Raw genomic sequence first — 21,303 nt, forward strand, 5'->3', positions numbered from 1 at the left:
GAAATTAATAATACAGATTTCTTTCTCTATTGATGCCGCAGACAGTCTCTGCCCGCCCGCTCGCCCCCAATGGTAGTTTATTCTCACCATGTTCCGCTGTCAGTGAACAGCTAAATTACTATGTTGAAAGATTAAGGAGCCCATCATCTCTCTTTCAGCAGGAGAATCCTTTGAGACAGCCCTCTGCTGAGAACGAAAGGTTTGCAAGATGCCTGCTTTTTGAAACTGTGTCTCAGATATTTTGGGTGCTCTGATGTCTGATTTTGCATCCTTGGTGGCTGTTCTAGCCTAGCAAAGCTTGCTCGGGGGGCTAAAACCATCTAACTCCTTCCTGGGATGTTCTAAATCATAGCAGGAAGTTGCGTTATACAGTGGTACCTTGGTTCTCAAATGCCTTGGTACTCAAACAACTTGGAACCCAAACACTGCAAACCTGGAAGTGTGTGTTCTGGTTTGCGAACTTTTTTCAGAAGCCAAACGTGTTCCGTTTTGAGCGCTATGCTTCCAATTTGAGTGCCACCCTTCCGTTTTGAGTGTTATGCTGAGCTCTGTCTGTTTATTTTGCGTTTTTTTTGCGGCTCTTTTTGTTTTGTTTTTCTGACTGTGTGGAACCCAGTTCAGCTACTGATTGGTTGATTGTGTGACGGCAGTACATGGTTTATTGCTTTCATTTTACAGATCAACGGTCTTGTTAAATAGTAAAATTCATGCAAAGTTAGGCATTGTTTTAAAAAGCCTGGAACGGATTAATCTGTTTTGCATTATTTTCTATGGGAAAGAGCGCCTTGGTTTTGGAACAACTTTGGTTTTGGAATGGACTTCCGGAACGGATTAAGTTTGAGAACCAAGGTACCACTGTTCAGAGTCAGCCTTTCGGCCCATCTAGTACTGCCCACACTGACTGGCAGCAGCTCTCTGGCATTTCCAGCAGGAGTGTCTCCCAGCCAGACCTGGTGATGTCAGGGATTGAACCTTGGACCTTTGGCATGCAAGGCAGACACTCTACCACTGAATTACAGGCCTCCAGCAAGGGCTCAGAACATAAGAGTCCTGCTTATCATTGTTGTTGTTGTTTAGTCGTTTAGTCGTGCCCGACTCTTCATGACCCCCTGGACCAGAGCAAGCTAGGCACTCCTGTCTTCCACTGCCTCCCACAGTTTGGTCAAACTCATGTTGGTAGCTTCGAGAACACTGTCCCACCATCTCGTCCTCTGTCTTCCCCTTCTCCTTGTGCCCTCCATCTTTCCCAACATCAGGGTCTTTTCCAGGGAGTCTTCTCTTCTCATGAGGTGGCCAAAGTCTTGGAGCCTCAGCTTCAAGATCTGTCCTTCCAGTGAGCACTCAGGGCTGATTTCCTTCAGAATGGATAGGTTGGATCTTCTTGCAGTCCATGGGACTCTCCAGAGTCTCCTCCAGCACCAGAATTCAAAAGCATCAATTCTTTGGCGATCAGCCTTCTTTATGGTCCAGCTTTCACTTCCATACTTATCATAGAATCGCAGAATTGGACAGGACCCCAAGGGTCATCTAGTCCAACCCCCTGCAGTGTAGGAATCTCAGCTAAAGCATCCCTGACAGATGGCCATCCAACCTCTGCTTAGAAACCTCCAAGGAAGGAGAGTCCATAACCTCCAGAGGGAGACCATTCCACTGCCAAACGACTCTTACTGCCAGAAAGTTATTCATGGTTGGACCCTCCTTTCATGTAACCTGATGTCAGGTGTGTGTGTGCAGGAGCCAGGCCCTGTGACCAATAGGACTCTTCAGGACTGGGGCCTTCCTAAGTTTGTTCTGAAGAGGCAAGGCGTGGCCGCACAGGTGAGGCCGATTGGTACCGGTAACTCACAGCACCTGGTGGCAAGAGCCAGGAAGGGATATAAGGTCAGCATTTCCCTTCAGCTCTTTGCCACAGCAACATGTTCCCTGCCTTGCTGTGTTTGGCTCCTTGCTTCTTGATCCTCGGACCCCCTGACTTCGTGACTCCTTGCTTCTTGATCCTCAGACCCCTGACTTCGTGACTCCTTGCTTCTTGATCCTTGGACCCTTGGCTTCGTGACTCCTTGCTTCTTGATCCTCAGACCCCTGACTTCGTGACTCCTTGCTTCTTGATCCTCAGACCCCTGACTTCGTGACTCCTTGCTTCTTGATCCTTGGACCCTTGGCTTCGTGACTCCTTGCTTCTTGATCCTCAGACCCCTGACTTCGTGACTCCTTGCTTCTTGATCCTCGGACCCCTGACTTCGTGACTCCTTGCTTCTTGATCCCTGGACCCCTGACTTCAAGATTCCTTGCTTCTTGATCCTCGGACCCCTGGCTTCGTGACTCCCAGCTTCTTGATCCTCGGACCCCTGACTTCGTGACTCCTTGCTTCTTGATCCTTGGACCCTTGGCTTCGTGACTCCTTGCTTCTTGATCCTCAGACCCCTGAGTTAATGACTCCTTGCTTCCTGACCCTCAGACCCTTGGCTTCTTGACTCCTGGCTCTCTGACCCTCGGACTCTTGGCTTCCTGACTCCTGGCTTCTGGACTCCCGTTCCTGCTCCCACCCCCACCATCTTGCCCCCGGTCCTGATGTCCCCTGCAGGGACTTTGATCGGCCGTGAACCGGACCTTGACACCTGAAGCTAGGAACAGGAGAAAACAAGCTTGGTCCCTCTTCTGTATGACAGCCCTTGAGATATTTGAAGATTGCTATCATCTGTCTCCTCTTTCCTAGGCTAAACATAGAATCATAGAATCATAGAGTTGGAAGAGACCACAAGGGCCATCGAGTCCAACCCCCTGCCAAGCAGGAAACACCATCAGAGCACTCCTGACATATGGTTGTCAAGCCTCTGCTTAAAGACCTCCAAAGAAGGAGACTCCACCACACTCCTTGGCAGCAAATTCCACTGTTGAACAGCTCTTACTGTCAGGAAGTTCTTCCTAATGTTTAGGTGGAATCTTCTTTCTTGTAGTTTGGAACCATTGCTCCGTGTCCGCTTCTCTGGAGCAGCAGAAAACAACCTTTCTCCCTCCTCTATGTGACATCCTTTTATATATTTGAACATGGCTATCATATCACCCCTTAACCTCCTCTTCTCCAGGCTAAACATGCCCAGCTCCCTTAGCCGTTCCTCATAAGGCATCGTTTCCAGGCCTTTGACCATTTTGGTTGCCCTCTTCTGGACACGTTCCATACCCAAGCTCCTTCAACCACTCCTCATCAGGCTTGGTTTCCAGGCCCTTGATCATCTTGGTCACCCTCCTCTGCACACCTTCCAGCTTGTCAACCTCCTTCTTAAACTGTGGTGTCCAGAACTGGACACAGTATTCCAGGTGCGGTCTGACCAAGGCAGAACAGAGTGGTACTATGACTTCCCTTGATCCGGACACTAGACTTCTGTTGATGCAGCCTAGAATAGCATTCAATTCTTTTTGCTGCTGCATCACCCTGTTGACTCGTGTTCAGCTTGCGGTCCACCAAGATCCCTAGGTCCTTTTCACATGTAAAACCAGGTGTTCCACATCTTAAATTTGTGCATCCGGTTTTTCCTGCCTAAGTGCAGAACTTGCCGTTTGTCCCTATTGAAATTCATTTTGTAAGCTAGCACCCAGTTTTACAATCCGTCAAGGTCACATTAAATTCTGAGTCTTCTGTGGCATTAGTTACCCCTCCCAGTTTGGTGTCGCCTGCAGATTGGATGGGCACCCCCTCGATTCCTTCATCCAAGTCGTTTATAGAGACGTTGAACAACAACGGGCTCAAGACAGAACCCTGCGTTACCCTGCTAGGCCAGGGGCTCATCCAGTCCAGCATCATGTTCTCACAGTGGCCAACCAGATGACGCAATGGGAAACCCACAAGGAGGACCTGAGTGTCAGGCTTCAGGGAATCAGATTCCTCCTCCGTGGCAGTAGATACCGTATTTTTCACTGCTTAAGACGCACCTGACCATAAGATGCACCTAGTTTTCAAGAGGAGGAAAACAACAACAAAAATATTCTGAACGAAACAGTGGATGTATGATTTTTTGTGATTCATGCTGTGGCCACAGACATGTGATTTGACGGTGAGTTTGGGTTAGCCCAATGCAAAAATCCTGAGAATCCATGTGGATCCGTGCTTTGTAACCACGTTTTTGTGCCATTGCAGCCCCACGAAACAGTGGATGCATGGGGTTTTTTTGGTGCAGGCTGTGGCCATGGAAATGCTATGTGATCTGATGGTGAATTTGGCACTGTGGGTTAAACCACAGAGCCTAGGACTTGCCAATCAGAAGGTCAGAGGTTCAAATCCCCGTGACAGGGTGAGCTCCTGTTGCCCGGTCCCTGCTCCTGCCAACCTAGCAGTTCAAAAGCAGTCAAAGTGCAAATAGATAAATAGGTACCGCTCCGGCAGGAAGGTAAACGGTGTTTCCGTGTGCTGCTCTGGTTCGTCAGAAGCATCTCAGTTATGCTGGCCACATGACCCGGAAGCTGTACGCTGGCTCCCTTGGTCAATAAAGCGAGATGAGCGCTGCAACCCCAGATTCGGCCAAGACTGGACCTAATGGTCAGGGGTCCCTTTACCTTTTTAATGCAAAAATCCTGAGGATCCATGGGCTTTTACCTCCCCCCTCCCAGGCAGCCTCCGCTAGCGTCCCTTATCTCTCTCCCGATCCCACCGATCAGCTGCTTCCTTTCAACACTCCCTTCCCTCTTGTTTGCCTTAGTGTCTTATCCTTAGCTGGAGCAGTTTTTTGCTCCTCCTTTTCTTCTAATTTCTCTCCTCATTGCCTTAGTCTTCCTGTCTCCTCTCCTTGCAAGTTCGCTGTCTTTACCTCTCCCCTCCCAGGCAGCCTCCTTTATCGCTAGCGTCCCTTATCTCCCTCCCCGATCACTTGCCAATTAGCAACTTTGTTTCAACACCCACTTTCCTCTAAAAAAAAAAAAAGGCATGATCTGCTTTTCTCCCCTGGGCAATTCGGCTCCAGGGACCACGCATTCGCTCCATAAGACGCACAGACACTTCCCCTTACTTTTTAGGAAGAAAAAAATGTGTCTTATGGAGCAAAAAAGTACGGTAAGTAGAACAAAGGAAAAGGAGTCTTCTTAACAGTTAGAAACTTTAATAATCACAGCAAGAGAGCAAAGAACAGCTCTCCTAGAAATGGTGGTGCTCCCAATTAAGGATCTCACCCCCTTATGTTTCTATTAATCTACATCACACCTACGTCTTGTAATCTGTGCTTGTACCCTCTGTGCTTTCTGTTCTGACACTTTCTGAGCTCTTCTTGACCTTGGGGAGAGCAGAAGAATGCTTTCCAGAGACAGTGAATCTGTTAACCCTCCCAGTGCTCCCCATCTGGTATTTCCCAGCTACTGCCTTCCGAACTATGTCCCTCTGCAAACCACTGTTCCAGATCTATACTGTCCTCCTACTCTTAGGAAGATTCAAAAATAGGGGAAGGGGCTGGCTCCCACCATTCCTCCTCAGTGCAGCCTTCCTTTACACAGTCCCTGACACTGAGCACAAGAACAACTCTCCCTACTTGTGATTGTCAACCACTGGAAAACTTCGTCTGTCTTCGTCTGGCAGTAAGGCAGGGATGGGAGATTGTGAGCTTCCAGGTGTTGTTGGACTACAAGTCTCAACTTGGCTGATCATTGGCCACTCTTGGAGGGGTTGATGGGGGTTGTAATCCAAGTACATCTAGCAGGCAAGGCTCAAGGTGTTAATATTAATATATAAAGCCCTTAACAAACTTGGGACCAGTTTACCTAAAAGTTCGCCTTGCCCCCACTTGACCGCCCCAGTTGGTGGAATTGGCACTCTTACAGGTGTCACACAGCGTATTTTTCGCTCTATAAGACGCACCTAACCATAAGACGCACCTAGTTTTTAGAGGAGGAAAACAGGGAAAAAATATTCTGAATCAAATGTTGTTGAAGAGGCTTTGCGTGGCAATCCCTCTTGCTGTTCTGGCTTCAGTGAAAGCAACACAGCCTGCATTCGCTCCATAAGACGCACACACATTTCCCCTTACTTTTTAGGAGGGAAAAAGGTGTGTCTTATAGAGCGAAAAATACGGTAGTACCCGTTCTGCGTTCAGAAGAGATCAATCTTTGAGTGTGGAAGCAGTTACACTTTGGAACTCCCTAACGATTGACACCAGACAGGCTCCTTCGCTGTACTATTTTTGGCACCTGCTAAAAGCATTTCTGTTTAGACAAGCCTACACAAGTGCTTAGAAAGCGGAGGTCAACCTGTTTCAGTATTTTAAAATTTCAAAAGGGCTGTGATCCCCCCCCCCCGATTTTACTCTTTTACCTTTTGCAAACCGCTTTGAGGTTTTCTTGCGTTTTTTTTACAGTCAGGGGGTGTGTAAATTGTAAAAGAGTAAAATCGGGGGGGGGGGAATCTACTTACCGTATTTTTCACTCCATAAGAGACACTTTTTTCTTCCTAAAAAGTAAGGGGAAGTGTCTGTGCATCTTATGGAGCGAATGCGTGATCCCTGGAGCCGAATTGCCCAGGGGAGAAAAGCAGATCATGCCTTTTTTTTTTTTTTAAGAGGAAAGTGGGTGTTGAAACAAGGTCGCTAATTGGCAAGTGATCGGGGAGGGAGATAAGGGATGCTAGCGATAAAGGAGGCTGCCTGGGAGGGGAGAGGTAAAGACAGCGAACTTGCAAGGAGAGGAGACAGGAAGACTAAGGCAATGAGGAGAGAAATTTACCTTTTGCAAACCGCTTTGAGGTTTCTTGCATTTTTTTTTACAGTCAGGGGGTGTGTAAATTGCATGAAACAAAAACAAACAAAGGAAATAAAAAATAGAGGACCACAAGTTTCAAGGTGGAGCTTGAAGTCAGGTAACCACAGGTTGTGGAAGCCCCTGTCTGGAGTTGGTACGACATCCCTGACAAGTGGTGATGAGGAATTCTTTCAAATTCTGGGCCTCTTCAGCAATGGGGGGGGGGGGCCAAAAGTGGGGTTAGGGGCGGCATTCTCCAACCAGGGAGATTTCTGGGGCAGGGAGGTGAAATTTGGGCAAAGCTCAATGCTGCCACCCAGAGTTTCTCCAGAAAACGTTTTGTTTCTATGTGACCAGGGATGATGGAAGCTATAGATCATGGGTAGCCAAACTAAGACCCGGGGGTCGGATCCGGCCCAATCGCCTTCTAAATCTGGCCCATGGACAGTCCAGGAATCGGCGTGTTTTTACATGAGTAGAATGTGTGTTTTTATTTAAAATGCATCTCTGGGTTATTTGTGGGGCATAGGAATTCGTTCATACTTTTTTTCAAAATATAGTCCGGCCCCCCACAAGGTCTGGGGGACAGTGGACTGGCCCCCTGCTGACCCCTGCCATAGATCCCCAGATGGGGTCTGCTGGTTCCCTTGCATTGCTGAGACCTCCCCACTGCCTTGCCCTCTCTCCCCATAAGCAGCAGAGCCCAAGAAGCTAGGGGGCAGCTCCACCCCATTGTGAGAGCTGCTTTCCCCCACATTATTTTTTGGTTGGCCCAAGTCTGTCTTGAGTAACAATGAAGTGTGCCTCTGAGGGAGGGGGGAGTCATTCCGCTGGTACCTTGTTTAAGCAGTTGTCATCCGGGGTAATTACTCTGCTTAGACAGTGATAAAGTTGAAGCAGGATTACCCATCGGTTGACAGTTTATGACAGCACGAATTTTTTCAGGAGAGTGGAGAAGATTTCTCCAAAATAGTGGGCTAGAAAAATGTATCAAAGGTTTCTCAGATCTGGGGGGAAGTGTCAGAATATGAGTTTGACATTTGGAGCTTGGTTATTTTCACATTTTAATTTTTTTAAAGTTTGCATTCTTGGAGGGGTACTTACAAAGAAAATGACTTTTTAAGATTTATTGGTTAAGGTTTACTCCTGAGCCTTTTCTCCTGAGTAGCTAACCCTACAAAAATCCAGAGTGGAGTCCCTAAGGCGTTTGGAATTATTATTACAATTACAATTATAATTAAAGGTAAAGGGACTCCTGACTGTTAGGTCCAGTCATGGCCGACTATGGGGTTGCGGCGCTCATCTCGCTTTATTGGCCGAGGGAGCCGGCGTACAGCTTCCGGGTCATGTGGCCAGCATGACTAAGCCGATTCTGGCGAACCAGAGCAGCACACAGAAACACCGTTTACCTTCCCGCTGTAGCGGTACCTATTTATCTACTTGCACTTTGATGTGCTTTCGAACTGCTAGGTTGGCAGGAGCAGGGACCAAGCAGCGGGAGCTCACCCCATCGCGGGGATTCGAACCGCCGACCTTCTGATCAGCAAGCCCTAGGCTCTGTGGTTTAGACCACAGCACCACCCGCGTCCATCCACATAATTACATTTATTTAAATTTCTATACTGCCCTGCATCTGAGGATCACAGGGTGCGGTTTACCATATAAAAACACACAAATACATACCATAGTAACAAACAATACCACCACCACCCCACCGTTTAAAAGGCCATAAGTTGTTTAATTAGACAAATGCCTGGTAGAAGGGCAATGTTTGCTCCAAAAGGATGAACCAACCTGTTTAAAATCAAATCAAACCTGACAGCGCTGTCAGTTTAATGCGTGATCAGTCCTCACCGGCACACTCTCAGCTTTGCGAAGATTGCTGCTGTTATTGCTTTAAAGTGTTTATCTGGATTGGGAAGGAAATATAAAATCACACACCGTCTTTTCCCTTTGAGTGGCACTTAAAGTGCGGAGCCCGAAGTTCCCTTCGTATCTCTTCCCCGCCCAACTCTGCATTGTTTCCTTGTTTGCTTCCATAAATCACATTAATATTCCAGCCCTGCGAAATGAGCTGATAATGGCCCTGTCACTTGTCATCTAGTGTCTTAAAAGCACGGAAGATATGACAGCAGATGGTGAGATTTTCTCATTCTGCTGGCTGGCTGGCCGGCCTCCCTGTGAGCCTTTGCAAAGGTTTTTTGATGAAAAGCCAACTTGAACCTGGAAGGCTAAAGATGCCACGGTCTAGGATCGCTGCAAACCTAGACAGCATCTTAAAAAGTAAAGACATCACCTTGCCAACAAAGGTCCGTCTAGTTCAATCTATGGTTTTTCCCAGTAGTGATGTATGGAAGTGAGAGCTGGACCATAAAGAAGGCTGATTGCCGAAGAATGGATGCTTTGAATTCTGGTGCTGGAGGAGACTCTGGAGAGTCCCATGGACTGCAAGAACATCAAACCTCTCCATTCTGAAGGAAATCGGCCCTGAGTGATCACTGGAAGGACAGATCCTGAAGCCGAGGCTCCAAGACTTAGGCCACCTCATGAGAAGAGAAGACTCCCTGGAAAAGACTCTGATGTTGGGAAAGATGGAGGGCACAAGGAGAAGGGGACGACAGAGGACGGGATGGTTGGACTGTGTCCTTGAAGCTACCAGCATGAGTTTGACCAAACTGTGGGAGGCAGTGGAAGACAGGTGTGCCTGGTGTGCTCTGATCCAGGGGGTCACAAAGAGTCGGACATGACTAAACGACTAAACAACAACAGGATCGCCACAGATCTCCAGCACTAGCGGCAAGTGGCTCAGGTTCCTTGGTTTGGTGTTTTGCGAATGAGAGACAGCAGTGGTGTATTGGTCGGAGTGTCAGGTTAGGACCTGGGGCAGACCAGGGTTCGAATCTCCACTTGGACATGAGGCTCAGTGGTTGACCTTGAGTCTGCCCTTGCCTCTCAGGCTAGCCTACCTTGCAGGGTTGTTGAGGAGATCAAAGGAAGAGAGGAAGAAACACGCACGCTCCTTATGGGATGATGGGATACCAATGCAACAAGCAAGCAAACAAATCAGATCCAGCGAACACTTGGGATTGTGCACTCCGCCTGTTCCCCTCCATGCAAATGGTAGTTCCTATGCACCTAGGCAGGGACACAGGTGGCGCTGTGCGTTAAACCACAGAGCCTAGGACTTGCCAATCAGAAGGTCGGCGGTTCGAATCCCCATGACGGGGTGAGCTCCTGTTGCTCAGTCCCTGCTCCTGCCAACCTAGCAGTTCGAAAGCACGTCAAAGTGCAAGTAGATAAATAGGTACCGCTCTGGCGGGAAGGTAAACGGTGTTTCTGTGCACTGCTCTGGTTCGCCAGAAGCGGCTTAGTCATGCTGGCCACATGACCCGGAAGCTGTACGCCGGCTCCCTCGGCCAATAAAGCGAGATGAGTGTTGCAATGCCAGAGTCGGTCACAATTGGACCTAATGGTCAGGGATCCCTTTACCTTTATGCGGGTCATGTGCCAGCATGAGACAGCAGCCATATGCCAGGTAATGAAAAAATGAACCTGTGCTGCTAATTCTTGTAGTAGACCAGTAAAGTTAAGTACTTAATTTGCTCCGGGGGTCCGTTCTTAACCTGAAACTGTTCTTAACCTGAAGCACCACTTTAGCTAATGGGGCCTCCTGCTGCTGCCGCACCGCCGGAGAATGATTTCTGTTCTCATCCTGAAGCAAAGCTCTTAGCCCGAGGTACTATTTCTGGGTTAGCGGTTCTGTAACCTGAAGTGTCTCTAACCTGAAGCGTATGTAACCCGAGGGACCACTGTATAAAATAAGCAGCACATAAGCGGGGCACAAAACACTACCAAACCATTCTACGTTCTACATCTTATATTAATAATTGAGACTGAATCTTCATTTTGGACACAATTTGAATGAGGTTTCTGTTTGTGGCTTCTGTAGTAGATCTTGTACATTGCTCTCTCAATTTTTGGATGATTAATATAAGATTTAGAACGTAGAATGGTTTGGTAGTGTTTTATATGCCAGGTAATGGCATCGACTGGCCACTTAACCAGGCAAGGGTAGCTGAGGGGTCTCAAACCTTTGGTGAGTTAGGGACCTGACCAGGCATCCCCAAACTTGGCCCTCCAGATGTTCTGGGACTACAATTCCCATCATTGCTGACCACTGGTCCTGTTAGCTATGGAGGATGGGAGTTGTAGTCCCAAAGCATCTGGAGGGCTGAGTTTGGGGATGCCTGGACTTGACTATCCCCTGTATGCAAAGAATGGCTCCGGTGGATTGCTGGTTATAACCAATTGTGAGGGGCAGATGAGGTTTGTCAACCTGGGAAAATGGCCCATCTAGGAGAAGGAAATTTCTGGTGCTTAAACCTCCGGTCTCTTGCGGCTATACTCATTCATGGGAAAGGCTTTGGGAGTAAAACCTTGAGGGATAATCAACATCTTCAGGAGAAGAAAAGGCTACGGAGCAAACCCTACACAAATCTGGACGAAATGCCGTTTACCTTCCCGCCAGAGCGGTACCTATTTATCTACTTGCACTGGTGTGATTTCGAGCTGCTAGGTTGGCAGGATCAGGGACAGAGCAATGGGAGCTCACACCGTCGCAGGGATTCAAACTGCTGACCCTGCAATCAGCAAGCCCAAGTGGTTTAGACCAGAGCGTCACCCGGTTCCTGGTTTCTTCTTAGGCTTGCCGCTGTGGCAGGAAGGTAAATTGCGTTTCTGTGCACTCTGGTTTCCATCACGGTGTCCCGTTGCACCAGAAGCGGTTTAGTCCTGCTGGCCACATGATGCAGAAAGCTGTCTGTGGACAAACACCAGCTCTCTCGGCCTGAAAGCGGGATGAGCGCCACAGCCCCATAGTCACCTTTGACTGGATTTAACGTCCAGGCATCCTTTACCTTTACCTTTCACCAGGCATCCCTAAACTCAGCCCTCCAGATGTTTTGGGACTACAACTCCCATCATCCGTAGCCAACAGGACCAGTTGTCAGGGATGATGGGAATTGTAGTCCCCAAAACATCTGGAGGGCCGAATTTGGGGATGCGTGCCTTACACAAATCCCTAAGACAGTTGGATGGGGCTTTGTACGCCTCCTTCCTGCAACTCCTCCAGCCCAGCTGGTGCCAAACATCTTGCTCTGCTTTCCTTTGGACCACATCAGTGAGGCTGAGAGGTGGGTCTTGTCCTTTGGGCAGCCCAGGATCTCCAGCCCTCCAGCTACCCTGCCCAGTCTTGTGCCCTGGGGAGGTCGCTTTGGTGCTTCTAACACAGCAAAAACAACCTGGGGGGGGGCAGCAGTTACAAGTTATAAGCTCAACCTGATGGTGTAAGATATGAGGGCTACAGGTTGCCTTCATCGGTGGGAGAGATCTACTGCCTACCGCAAGCTATGCTTCACGAATAGCTGCCCCAGCTGCAACAAAACATGTCTCTCCCCTATCGGTCCCTACAACCAAAGCAGGCACTGTAATTATCCAGTGATTTAACTTCAGTCCCAAAGGCACACTCCTCTGTTGTCTCCCGAGACAGACGAATTCTAAGAACCAAACAGGAAGCGCTGGAGGAACAGGAGGCTGGTCAGATATCAACTCCCTCTATCTCCCTGGTGACCTTGGGCCAGGTGCTCTCAGCCTAACCTACCTCAGAGGGTTGTTGTGAGAGTAAATTTGGGCGCAAATGGTGGCTACAAGCCCTGTGATCATCTTGAAGGAAGCACATTGTTATTATTTTTAATGTAATCATTGGAAACATTTGCCAATTAATTTCCTTTCTCCCCCTGCAACCTAAAATGGGAATCTGTAATGCTTCTTGATCTTGCCGTTTAAGTGTACAGTGGTACCTCTGGTTGAGAACTCAATTTGTTCTGGAGATCTGTTCTTAACCTGAAACTCTTCTTAACCTGAGGTACCACTTTAGCTAATGGGGCCTCCTGCTGCCGCTGCACGATTTCTGTTCTCATCCTGAAGCAAAGTTCTTAACCCGAGGTACTATTTCTGGGTTAGCGGAGTCTGTAACCTGAAGCATCTGTAACCTGAAGTGTCTGTAACCTGAGGTACCACTGTATTGGATTTTGATTTCTCCTGCTAAAGATGCTATTTGCTCCAGTGATTCTGGGATGAGCTCTGCAGCCGTGTGTTTTTCTATCGTCTCCTCCAAAACACTCCTTTTGTCTGCCGTGTTGATTTCCAGGACTTCCCCCTCGCTCTGTGATTTTTAACTAAGCAGCTGAAAGCACCGGTTCCCCTGTCTAATATTAGACCTCACCGGCGGAGAAGTGCTTTCTATTCTGGTGAGATGCAGCCGACCTAAGCTCATGCATTTTCATGGCACGAAGGGCTCACAAAACAGCGCCGCATCTTTCCTTTCGCTGTGCCGTTGCCGAAAGATAATATGCCTCCTTTGTGGGCTTTCGGGGGGGTTGTTACATTGCGAACGGGGTGCCTTGATTCAGAAGGGGCTTGCTGTCTCTTAGAAGTGGAAAGAGGGAATTTTTTTGGGGGGGTAAGATATTAAGAGGGGTACTGAATTCTGAGATCTCTGGCCATGCCCAAGAACTGTGCAAAGTGCTGGCTCTGAGGTCAAGCCTTGTCTGAATGTGTTGCAAATGGTTTCTCCGGGAAACAGCAGATCTGACGGCAGCGTCTTCAGAACAGCATCTCCAGACACGGCAGAGAGGTACCTTGTGGCACAGGGCAGGGAGGGGGGCAGCCCTCTCCCCCCAAAAAATGTGCGGGCAAAAGGCGGCGAAGAGGACGTAGCGTCTCAGTGGAGGGCGATTTCCACAGAATGAAGAAACACACCGCGAGAGTGGCACCTTTGCAGCCCTTCAGTATTTCCACATTAAATTCAGCTAGATCAGACGGTAAATGCCATTTTATTTCCTCCTACGTACCTTCCAACCTATTCCACCCCCACCAAAGAAACCAGTAATTTTTCATTTAGATTTTTGTGTGTGCGTGTGTGACGGAAAGGCCATTTGTTGGAATGTTGATAGAATACTTTTATTTCTTAGTTTTGGTTCTGCGGTCGCCAAAATGCCTAGCTTTTTCACTGTATTGAGATCCATTTCTGGCAATGGGGGAGTAGGAAGGGGGGGGGGAGAGACCGAACAAGGGCAAAAAAGAGGGGGGAGTTGTTAATCTTTCATTTTTAGTTTGTAAAGTCCTCACAAACCAGCTCTCTCAGATTGCCTCTGTCTCCCAATACTATTTCAGTGGGGGAATCTTTCATTTCTCTCTGTGTGTGTTAGGAGTATTTTATTATGTTGCAGCAGGTTGTGAAGATCGTCTACTTATCCTGAGTTTCAAATAGTAGAACATGGATTGGCGGGGGGGGGGGGGCAGGAGAGAGAAAAGGACAAGAATCAGTTTTCTCAAATGACATCCCCATGAATAGCTTTAATCCAAGAATGTGAAAGAGAATGCACTTTGCACACCTGTCCACAGGTGTGCAGGGACGCGGGTGGCGCTGTGGGTTAAAGCCTCAGCGCCTAGGGCTTGCCGATCGAAAGGTCGGCGGTTTGAATCCCTGCGGCGGGGTGCGCTCCCGTCGCTCAGTCCCAGCGCCTGCCAACCTAGCAGTTCGAAAGCACCTCCGGGTGCAAGTAGATAAATAGGGACCGCTTACTGGCGGGAAGGTAAACGGCGTTTCCGTGTGCAGCTCTGGCTCGCCAGAGCAGCGATGTCACACTGGCCACGTGACCCGGAAGTGTCTTCGGACAGCGCTGGCCCCTGGCCTCTTGAGTGAGATGGGCGCACAACCCCAGAGTCTGTCAAGACTGGCCCGTACGGGCAGGGGTACCTTTACCTTTACCTTACCACAGGTGTGCCCTGTTGATGGAAGAGATGGAGGCAGAATCCGCAGAACTTCCAAAGTGCACCTCACCTGATCTAGGGTGGATCAGGACTCTTAAGGGCTACTAGCCAGGATGGCTGTGCTCTGCACGTAAAGTTGGGGGGCAGCAATGTTTCTGAATACCAATTTCTGGAAACCACAGGAGGGAGGAGGACTCCTGTGCTAATAGCCTTCCTACAGGCATCAGGCTTGACCACTGTGAGAACAAGATGCTGGACTTCATGGGCCATTGGGTTCTTATGAGCCAGACCAGATCATGAATCGGCTTTAGTCCACTGTGGAATCCTCAGCCTTGAGGTGGTCCAAAAACTCCAGCCATACCTCCGTCCATTGTGTGTGTGTGTGTGTGTGTGTGTGTGTGTATACATATACAGTGGTACCTCGGGTTAAGTACTTAATTCGTTCCAGGGGTCCTTTCTTAACCTGAAACTGGTCTTAACCTGAAGCACCACTTCAGCTAATGGGGCCTTCTGCTGCCGCTGCGCTGCCGGAGTACAATTTCTGTTCTCATCCTGAAGCAAAGTTCTTAACCTGAAGCACTATTTCTGGGTTAGCGGAGTCTGTAACCTGAAGCGTATGTAACCCGAGGTATCACTGTATATGTGTGTGTGTGTGTGTGTGTGTGTGTGTTCGTGTATGTGTGTGTGTGTATATATATATATATATATATATATATATGGATGCGGGTGGCGCTGTAGGTTAAACCACAGAGCTTAGGACTTGCCGATCAGAAGGTCGGCGGTTCGAATCCCCGCGACGGGGTGAGCTCCTGTTGCTCGGTCCCTGCTCCTGCCAACCTAGCAGTTTGAAAGCGCATCAAAATGCAAGTAGATAAATAGGTACTGCTCCAGCAGGAAGGTAAACGGTGTTTCCGTGCCCTGCTCTATTTTGCCAGAAGCGGCTGAGTCATGCTGGCCACATGACCCGGAAGCTGTACGCTGGCTCCCTAGGCCAATAAAGCGAGATGAGCGCCCCAACCCCAGAGTCGGCCACGACTGGACCTAATGGTCAGGGGTCACCTTTACACACACACACACACACACACACACCCCTCACCTAGTTTTCCCTTTGCAAAGCTCCAGAAGAGGTCATCCAACTGCCCACAGTCTGAAGGACCTAATGTGTGGGTCTTCTTCCGACCGTGCACTTTGTATAGAATACAGCAAGTCCCCCATGGGAACTCAGATACGTAAGCTGGTGGAACGTTCTGCCACAAGAGACCAGGGCCCTGCGGGACTTGACATCTTTCCACAGGGCCTGCAAGACAGAGCTGTTCCGCCAGGCCTTTGGCCAAGGCACAGTCTGACCCCCTCCTTCCTGTAATCCTCACAGAACTCTAGCCAATGGTTGCCATTAATTTGACTCTGAATTGATTTTAGAATGACTTGATTTTAGAATGTATTTTAATTAATTGATTGTGATTTTATGTAAACTGTGTTACTGTTGTTAGCTACTCTGAGCCCAGCTTCGGCTGGGGAGGGTGGGATATCAATAAAATATTATTATTATTATTATTATTAACAAGATTACAAAGCTGAAAATGAATTGTGCCTATCGTCAGCACAATGGAGATGTCAGTTGCCATCCAGAGATCTCTACATGGTTGCAGTTGGACCCTCACCAGGTGCAAAATGCTCCTGACACCTGGGGAATTTCTAGCACTGGTTCCGTCGTCCTTGGACAAAGCTACAGGAAAGCCGTTTGGCTTCCTCCCCTGCAAAAAAATGCCTGTTTGGAAAATGGATGAGGGTCTAGTGGAGGAAGGTCTTATCTGTGCCAGCTGGAGGGTTTATTACGGCAAGGAGAAGCTTGTTTTGTGACTGGGATCCAATTGGAGAGGTGGCGGCAGCAGTGGTGGGCTGTTCAAAGTGGATCTGGTTCCATGGATGGGTCAAGTAGCATCCTTAGGATCTGGTGGGGCCAGCTGGTTCCAGGATCAATTTGCTGGGAAGTCCCAAGTGTGCGGCTGCATGGTGGATTCACACAAGTCAGGGAATCCATGCCAAGATCAGTTCATAATCTGGAGTGACTTGCCAGCGCAGGTGCCATCTTGTAGGTAGGCCAGAAGGTTCTAATTTCAAGCCAGGATAAAAACCAGGTTTGCGATCCCATTTTGAGGAGGTGAGGTGGCTTAAAGTGCAAACCGTTGTTTCCTAGTTTAGGTGGAACGACAAACAGTGGTTTGCAAAAACACCATGAAGCAACTGAGCACTCTGACCGTACAAGGGGAGGCGAGTGTCCAAAGTTCCTTCTGAGATCCTTCTCACGGTTCCATATATTGGTTTGGAATTATGTCAAAAATGAGCAATCGAATAATATATGCACATACATGATGTAGACAGAGCCTCTCAGTTAAAAAAATAAATAAATCTGTGTTTTTAATTTGGGTTGGTGGACAGCTATGTCTGTTGCATTCATATAGTGTTTCATTTGATCATTGTTTTCCTTATTTGGTATTTGCATCCCTTGAAACTTGCAACTCGCCTGGACCAGGAAGCATAGCTGTCAACTTAAAGATTTGAAAATAAGGGATCAGCAGCCAAAATAAGGGATTTTCCAAGCACAGGTATGTTCAACTTCTGAGCCCCTCTGAGCCAAAGGCAGAAAGCCCAGCCAGCAGCCAAACGAAGCCTCAAGCGGTTGTTCCCACAGCGCAGTAACCCGGTAAAGGGGATGCAGCAAGGAAAACCACCGTCACCTCTCCGCTGGGAAGCGCTGAGCAAAGGCGAGTCCCCAGGCAACGCGGCCGATTTGATTGACACAAGGCATGCAAGCTCCACCCCCCAGTCGTTCTTAGACTCCTTATTGGGTGAGCAACGCAGCCAAGCAACACAGTTGGAGCCTCCCTCCTCCCTGGCCGGCAGGGAGGGAGGGAGAGGAGCTACTTCCTTTGAAACCCGGGAAATTTAAGGGACAGCAGCGGGACACGGCGCTGGGATAAGGGAGTTTCCCGCCAAATAAGGGACAGTTGACAGCTATGCCAGGAAGTGGAGTGGGAAGATTCCAGCTGATCAAAGGGAGCAATTGCTGATGGGACACAGTTCATACCTAACTTAAGAAGATCTCAGACTATTGCCCCTTTCTTACACCACAGAATAGTTTATTTTGCTTCTCTCTCTCTCCTCACCCTTTATAAGGGGTGATTCATTCATGACTCGTGCTGACGACAGATGGATTGTAAATCCACCCCCCTCAGAAAATGTCATTTTCAGATGGGCTAAAGGGACCATTTGGGATATCCTGTTATGGTTGGTCTTTGGAAAGGGTGAGCACGCAGAACATTTTGAAGAGCCTTCCATGAACTATGTGTGCTGGTTTCTTTCCTCGCTGTCCACACGACATCCTCCGTAATCCAAACAGAGCCCGACGCTTTGGGTAAATTAATGCCCTCATTTTCCTTCCCTGTGTAAATCCACATTGTCTCCTGGTGTGGAAGACCAGAAATTCTCCTTTAAAAAAAAAATTGAATCAAAATCTGGTGCTCTAAGCTGATGACAGGATAGGAGACCAAAGCTGCATTTTTATATTTGAAGGATGTTCTGGCAGCCTAAAATCCCAGCACAACACCTTCTTGATTTACAAATCAAGCTTCTTATTTTTTTAAAGAAAACAATATGGTGCTGGGTTTGCTTCACTGGTGCGCGACGGCTGTAAAGAAAGAGAATGCATCGCATTTTTGTTTTAAAGCCGACGTTTAGAAAAATCACAGGAGAGGGAGAAGGCTGATGGAAAATATCCCTGCCGCTGATCATTAGGATGGTTAATAACCCTGGTGATTGCAAACACCGCAATGATTGCAAGTGTATTAAATTGCATGGGGCAAGTGGATGAAACACATTCGTCAGGTCCTGCCTGATAAGTTAAGCCACGGGTCCCGAGTTCAGTTCCCAGAACATCCAGGTAGGACTGGGGAAAATCCTGGAGAGCTGCTGCCAGCCAGTGTTGGCCATACTGAGATGGATGGACTGGGGGTCTGGCTCAGTAGAAGGCAGCTTCCTATACACCCATGTTTGCATGGCAGGGAGAAAGTGTGTGTCGTCAGCTCACCCCGTCCCACATGGGGAGAAAGATGTCGGAGGGAGGAATGATCAAATACTGATGGCCCCAAATTGGGGGAGATTAGCAGCCAAACCTAACACATGCATATTCTTGCTAGATAGCCTGAGAAGGGGTTAATACCATAGTGCTGAATTTCTGGTAGGCAGCTACTCAGACCATAGAAGTACAATTGGTAGAGAGGGCTCTGTGTGATGTCATTTCCCCTCCTCTCCTGGAGAGGAAGGAGCATAGAGTACTTCCTGTTCCCCTATCTCTTCCTTTGACCAGCGTTGGATACAGACATGCCTCTGTTTGTCCCAGCTTCAGCCACATGCCTGAGGCTGGTTATACTGTAAATATAAGTGTTTTACTTGAATAGTTTTTACTGCTGCCATTGCTAATCAATGTGAGTAAATTATAATTTTAAACTTACTTCCCATGTTGTGGTAAGAAAGAGGAGCCAGCTTACTTCATAGCTGGACTTGCTGAGATATCTCAAGGGCTGTCGTGTGGAAGATGGAACAAACTTGGTTTTCCACCCCCTGCTCCTGAGACTAGGACCCAAACCAATGGATTCAAGTTTAAATAAAGTAAATTCTGACTAAACATCTGGTGGAACTTTCTGAGGGTTTGACACGATTCTGCGATCCTCTGTTGTTGGCAATGGAGGTGTGCGCCTTTGGGGATGAAGTCAAACTCAAACTGTTGGAGAGTCACAGTGCCTGCTGTGGCTGTGGAGACCGATACAGGAGAGACATGTTTTGTTGCAGCTGGGGCAGATGGAGGTGTCCAGTTGTGCTGCTGCACATGCACCACGGCGTTTCTTCTCTCTATGCTCCTCCCAGAGGTCATTCCTCCTCTGGTCACTGCTTATCCTAACCTCACAACGCAGTGTTGATCGAAACTCTGCAAACCTGTAAAGTGAATGGCCTGTGTGGGGACGGTCCAGCGCTCTGTTGGAGAGCACACACTTTGCTTGTGGAAGGTCCAATTTGTGGCGTCTCCAGAACCAGCAGTAGTCCTCAAGGAAAGATCTCTGTTAGAGCAGAAAATACTGGGGCGAGCAGACAAAACAGCTTCCGCGATGCCCAGAAACTGGGTTTCAGAGGCATTTTCCGCATCTCGGACTCTCCTCTCCCTTGGCTGCCCCCTCGTTTGTCTGTACAAACTGCCAGGCGACTTCAGGAACCAGGCTGCACTTCTGTTCGGGGAGCCAGTTCTGTTCTGGACCAGGCTGCACTTCTGTTCGGGGAGAAATAAATAAATGAAGCCCTTGGAACATTTACCAGAATGCATCGGTTCACCTTGAGGGTCAAAGCACATCCTTGCAGCACACTTAGCTGTGTCAGTCTGAAAGGAGACAGTTTGGAGCTTCGCAGCTGCTGTAGGATGAAATATTGATAAGCTGTCGCTTCTCAAACATCTGGGAAGAATAGTTTCCCCGGTCAAGCAGTGTCACCGAATTAAAGACGATAAAGAGCTGGTCAGAGCTCCCCATTCTTTGGGGGGCAGGGGATTAAGAAAACAGGTTGGCAAAAACTTCGACGTTGGATTTTTTTAAATATTGAAGACACCTTTGGTTGTGAAAGGGGCGAAATAAATAAATCAGCTGCGACTCCAGCAGCCAGGTAGCCTAACCTTTCCGCCAAGTCCTTCGTGGGCTGAATTCTGAGGCTGCCTGTTTCGCCGCCTCTGCAATTCTCAAGGTAAATGCCGGCCGTCTCTTTCAATTATGCAAAGAGCCTTCGCAGACCAAGTCTAGATTTGGCCCTTTAGAAAGGGAGGGAGGAAAAGAAAGCCTAGATTTGATTTGCAGCATTCATTGGCCACTGGTCCCATCACCTTCTGGCAAATAGAAGGGGAAGAAATGGAGGCAGTGAGAGATTTTACTTTCTTGGGCTCCATGATCACTGCAGATGGTGACAGCAGCCACGAAATTAAAAGACGCCTGCTTTTTGGGAGAAAAACAATGACAAACCTAGACAGCATCTTAAAAAGTAAAGACATCACCTTGCCAACAAAGGTCCGTATAGTCAAAGCTATGGTTTTCCCAGTAGTGATGTATGGAAGTGAGAGCTGGACCATAAAGAAGGCTGATCGCCGAAGAATTGATGCTTTTGAATTCTGGTGCTGGAGGAGACTCTTGAGAGTCCCATGGACTGCAAGAAGATCAAACCTCTCCATTCTGAAGGAAATCAGCCCTGAGTGCTCACTGGAAGGACAGATCCTGAAGCTGAGACTCCAATACTTTGGCCACCTCATGAGAAGAGAAGACTCCCTGGAAAAGACCCTGATGTTGGGAAAGATGGAGGGTGCAAGGAGAAGGGGACAACAGAGGACGAGATGGTGGGACAGTGTTCTCAAAGCTACCAGCATGAGTAGAGGGAGGTGGGAGGCAGTGGAAGACAGGAGTGCCTGGCATGCTCTGGTCCATGGGGTCATGAAGAGTCAGACACGACTAAACGACTAAACAACAACAACAATGTTCCTGCCCAATCAGGGCGAAGCTGGATGTTACAGGGATGTGAGACTGCTGAGTGGCGGCAACAGAGCTGATGATAAATAGTGCTGATAAATAATACCTGATAATGTAGGAAAAGCTTTGGAAAGCCACCTCCTTGCAGAGACATGAGAAGTTTATGGATTGGACAGAGTAGACCTCCTGTTGGTACCCTGTA

The 21,303-nt window shown here is 48.4% G+C and overlaps 1 protein-coding gene across 5 annotated transcripts in view; it reads left to right on the top strand.

The window, feature by feature from the left end:
- The window catches only part of SLC35F4 (solute carrier family 35 member F4), a 144,785-nt gene that overhangs the window by 89,828 nt on the left and 33,654 nt on the right, over positions 1-21,303 (top strand). Inside the window, exon 1 of one of the 5 annotated variants that reach the window (XM_083735853.1) lies at positions 13,015-13,595. The exons of the other annotated variants lie outside the window; for them this stretch is intronic. Coding sequence (XP_083591979.1) covers positions 13,520-13,595 — 76 coding nt within the window. The 5' untranslated portion in view covers positions 13,015-13,519. Of the gene's footprint in view, positions 1-13,014; positions 13,596-21,303 lie in introns of those variants that run through there. 5 annotated transcript variants of the gene reach the window in all.

This window comes from Podarcis gaigeae (assembly GCF_964106915.1).
Source record: "Podarcis gaigeae genome assembly, chromosome: 1".
NCBI classification, from domain to species: domain Eukaryota; kingdom Metazoa; phylum Chordata; class Lepidosauria; order Squamata; family Lacertidae; genus Podarcis; species Podarcis gaigeae.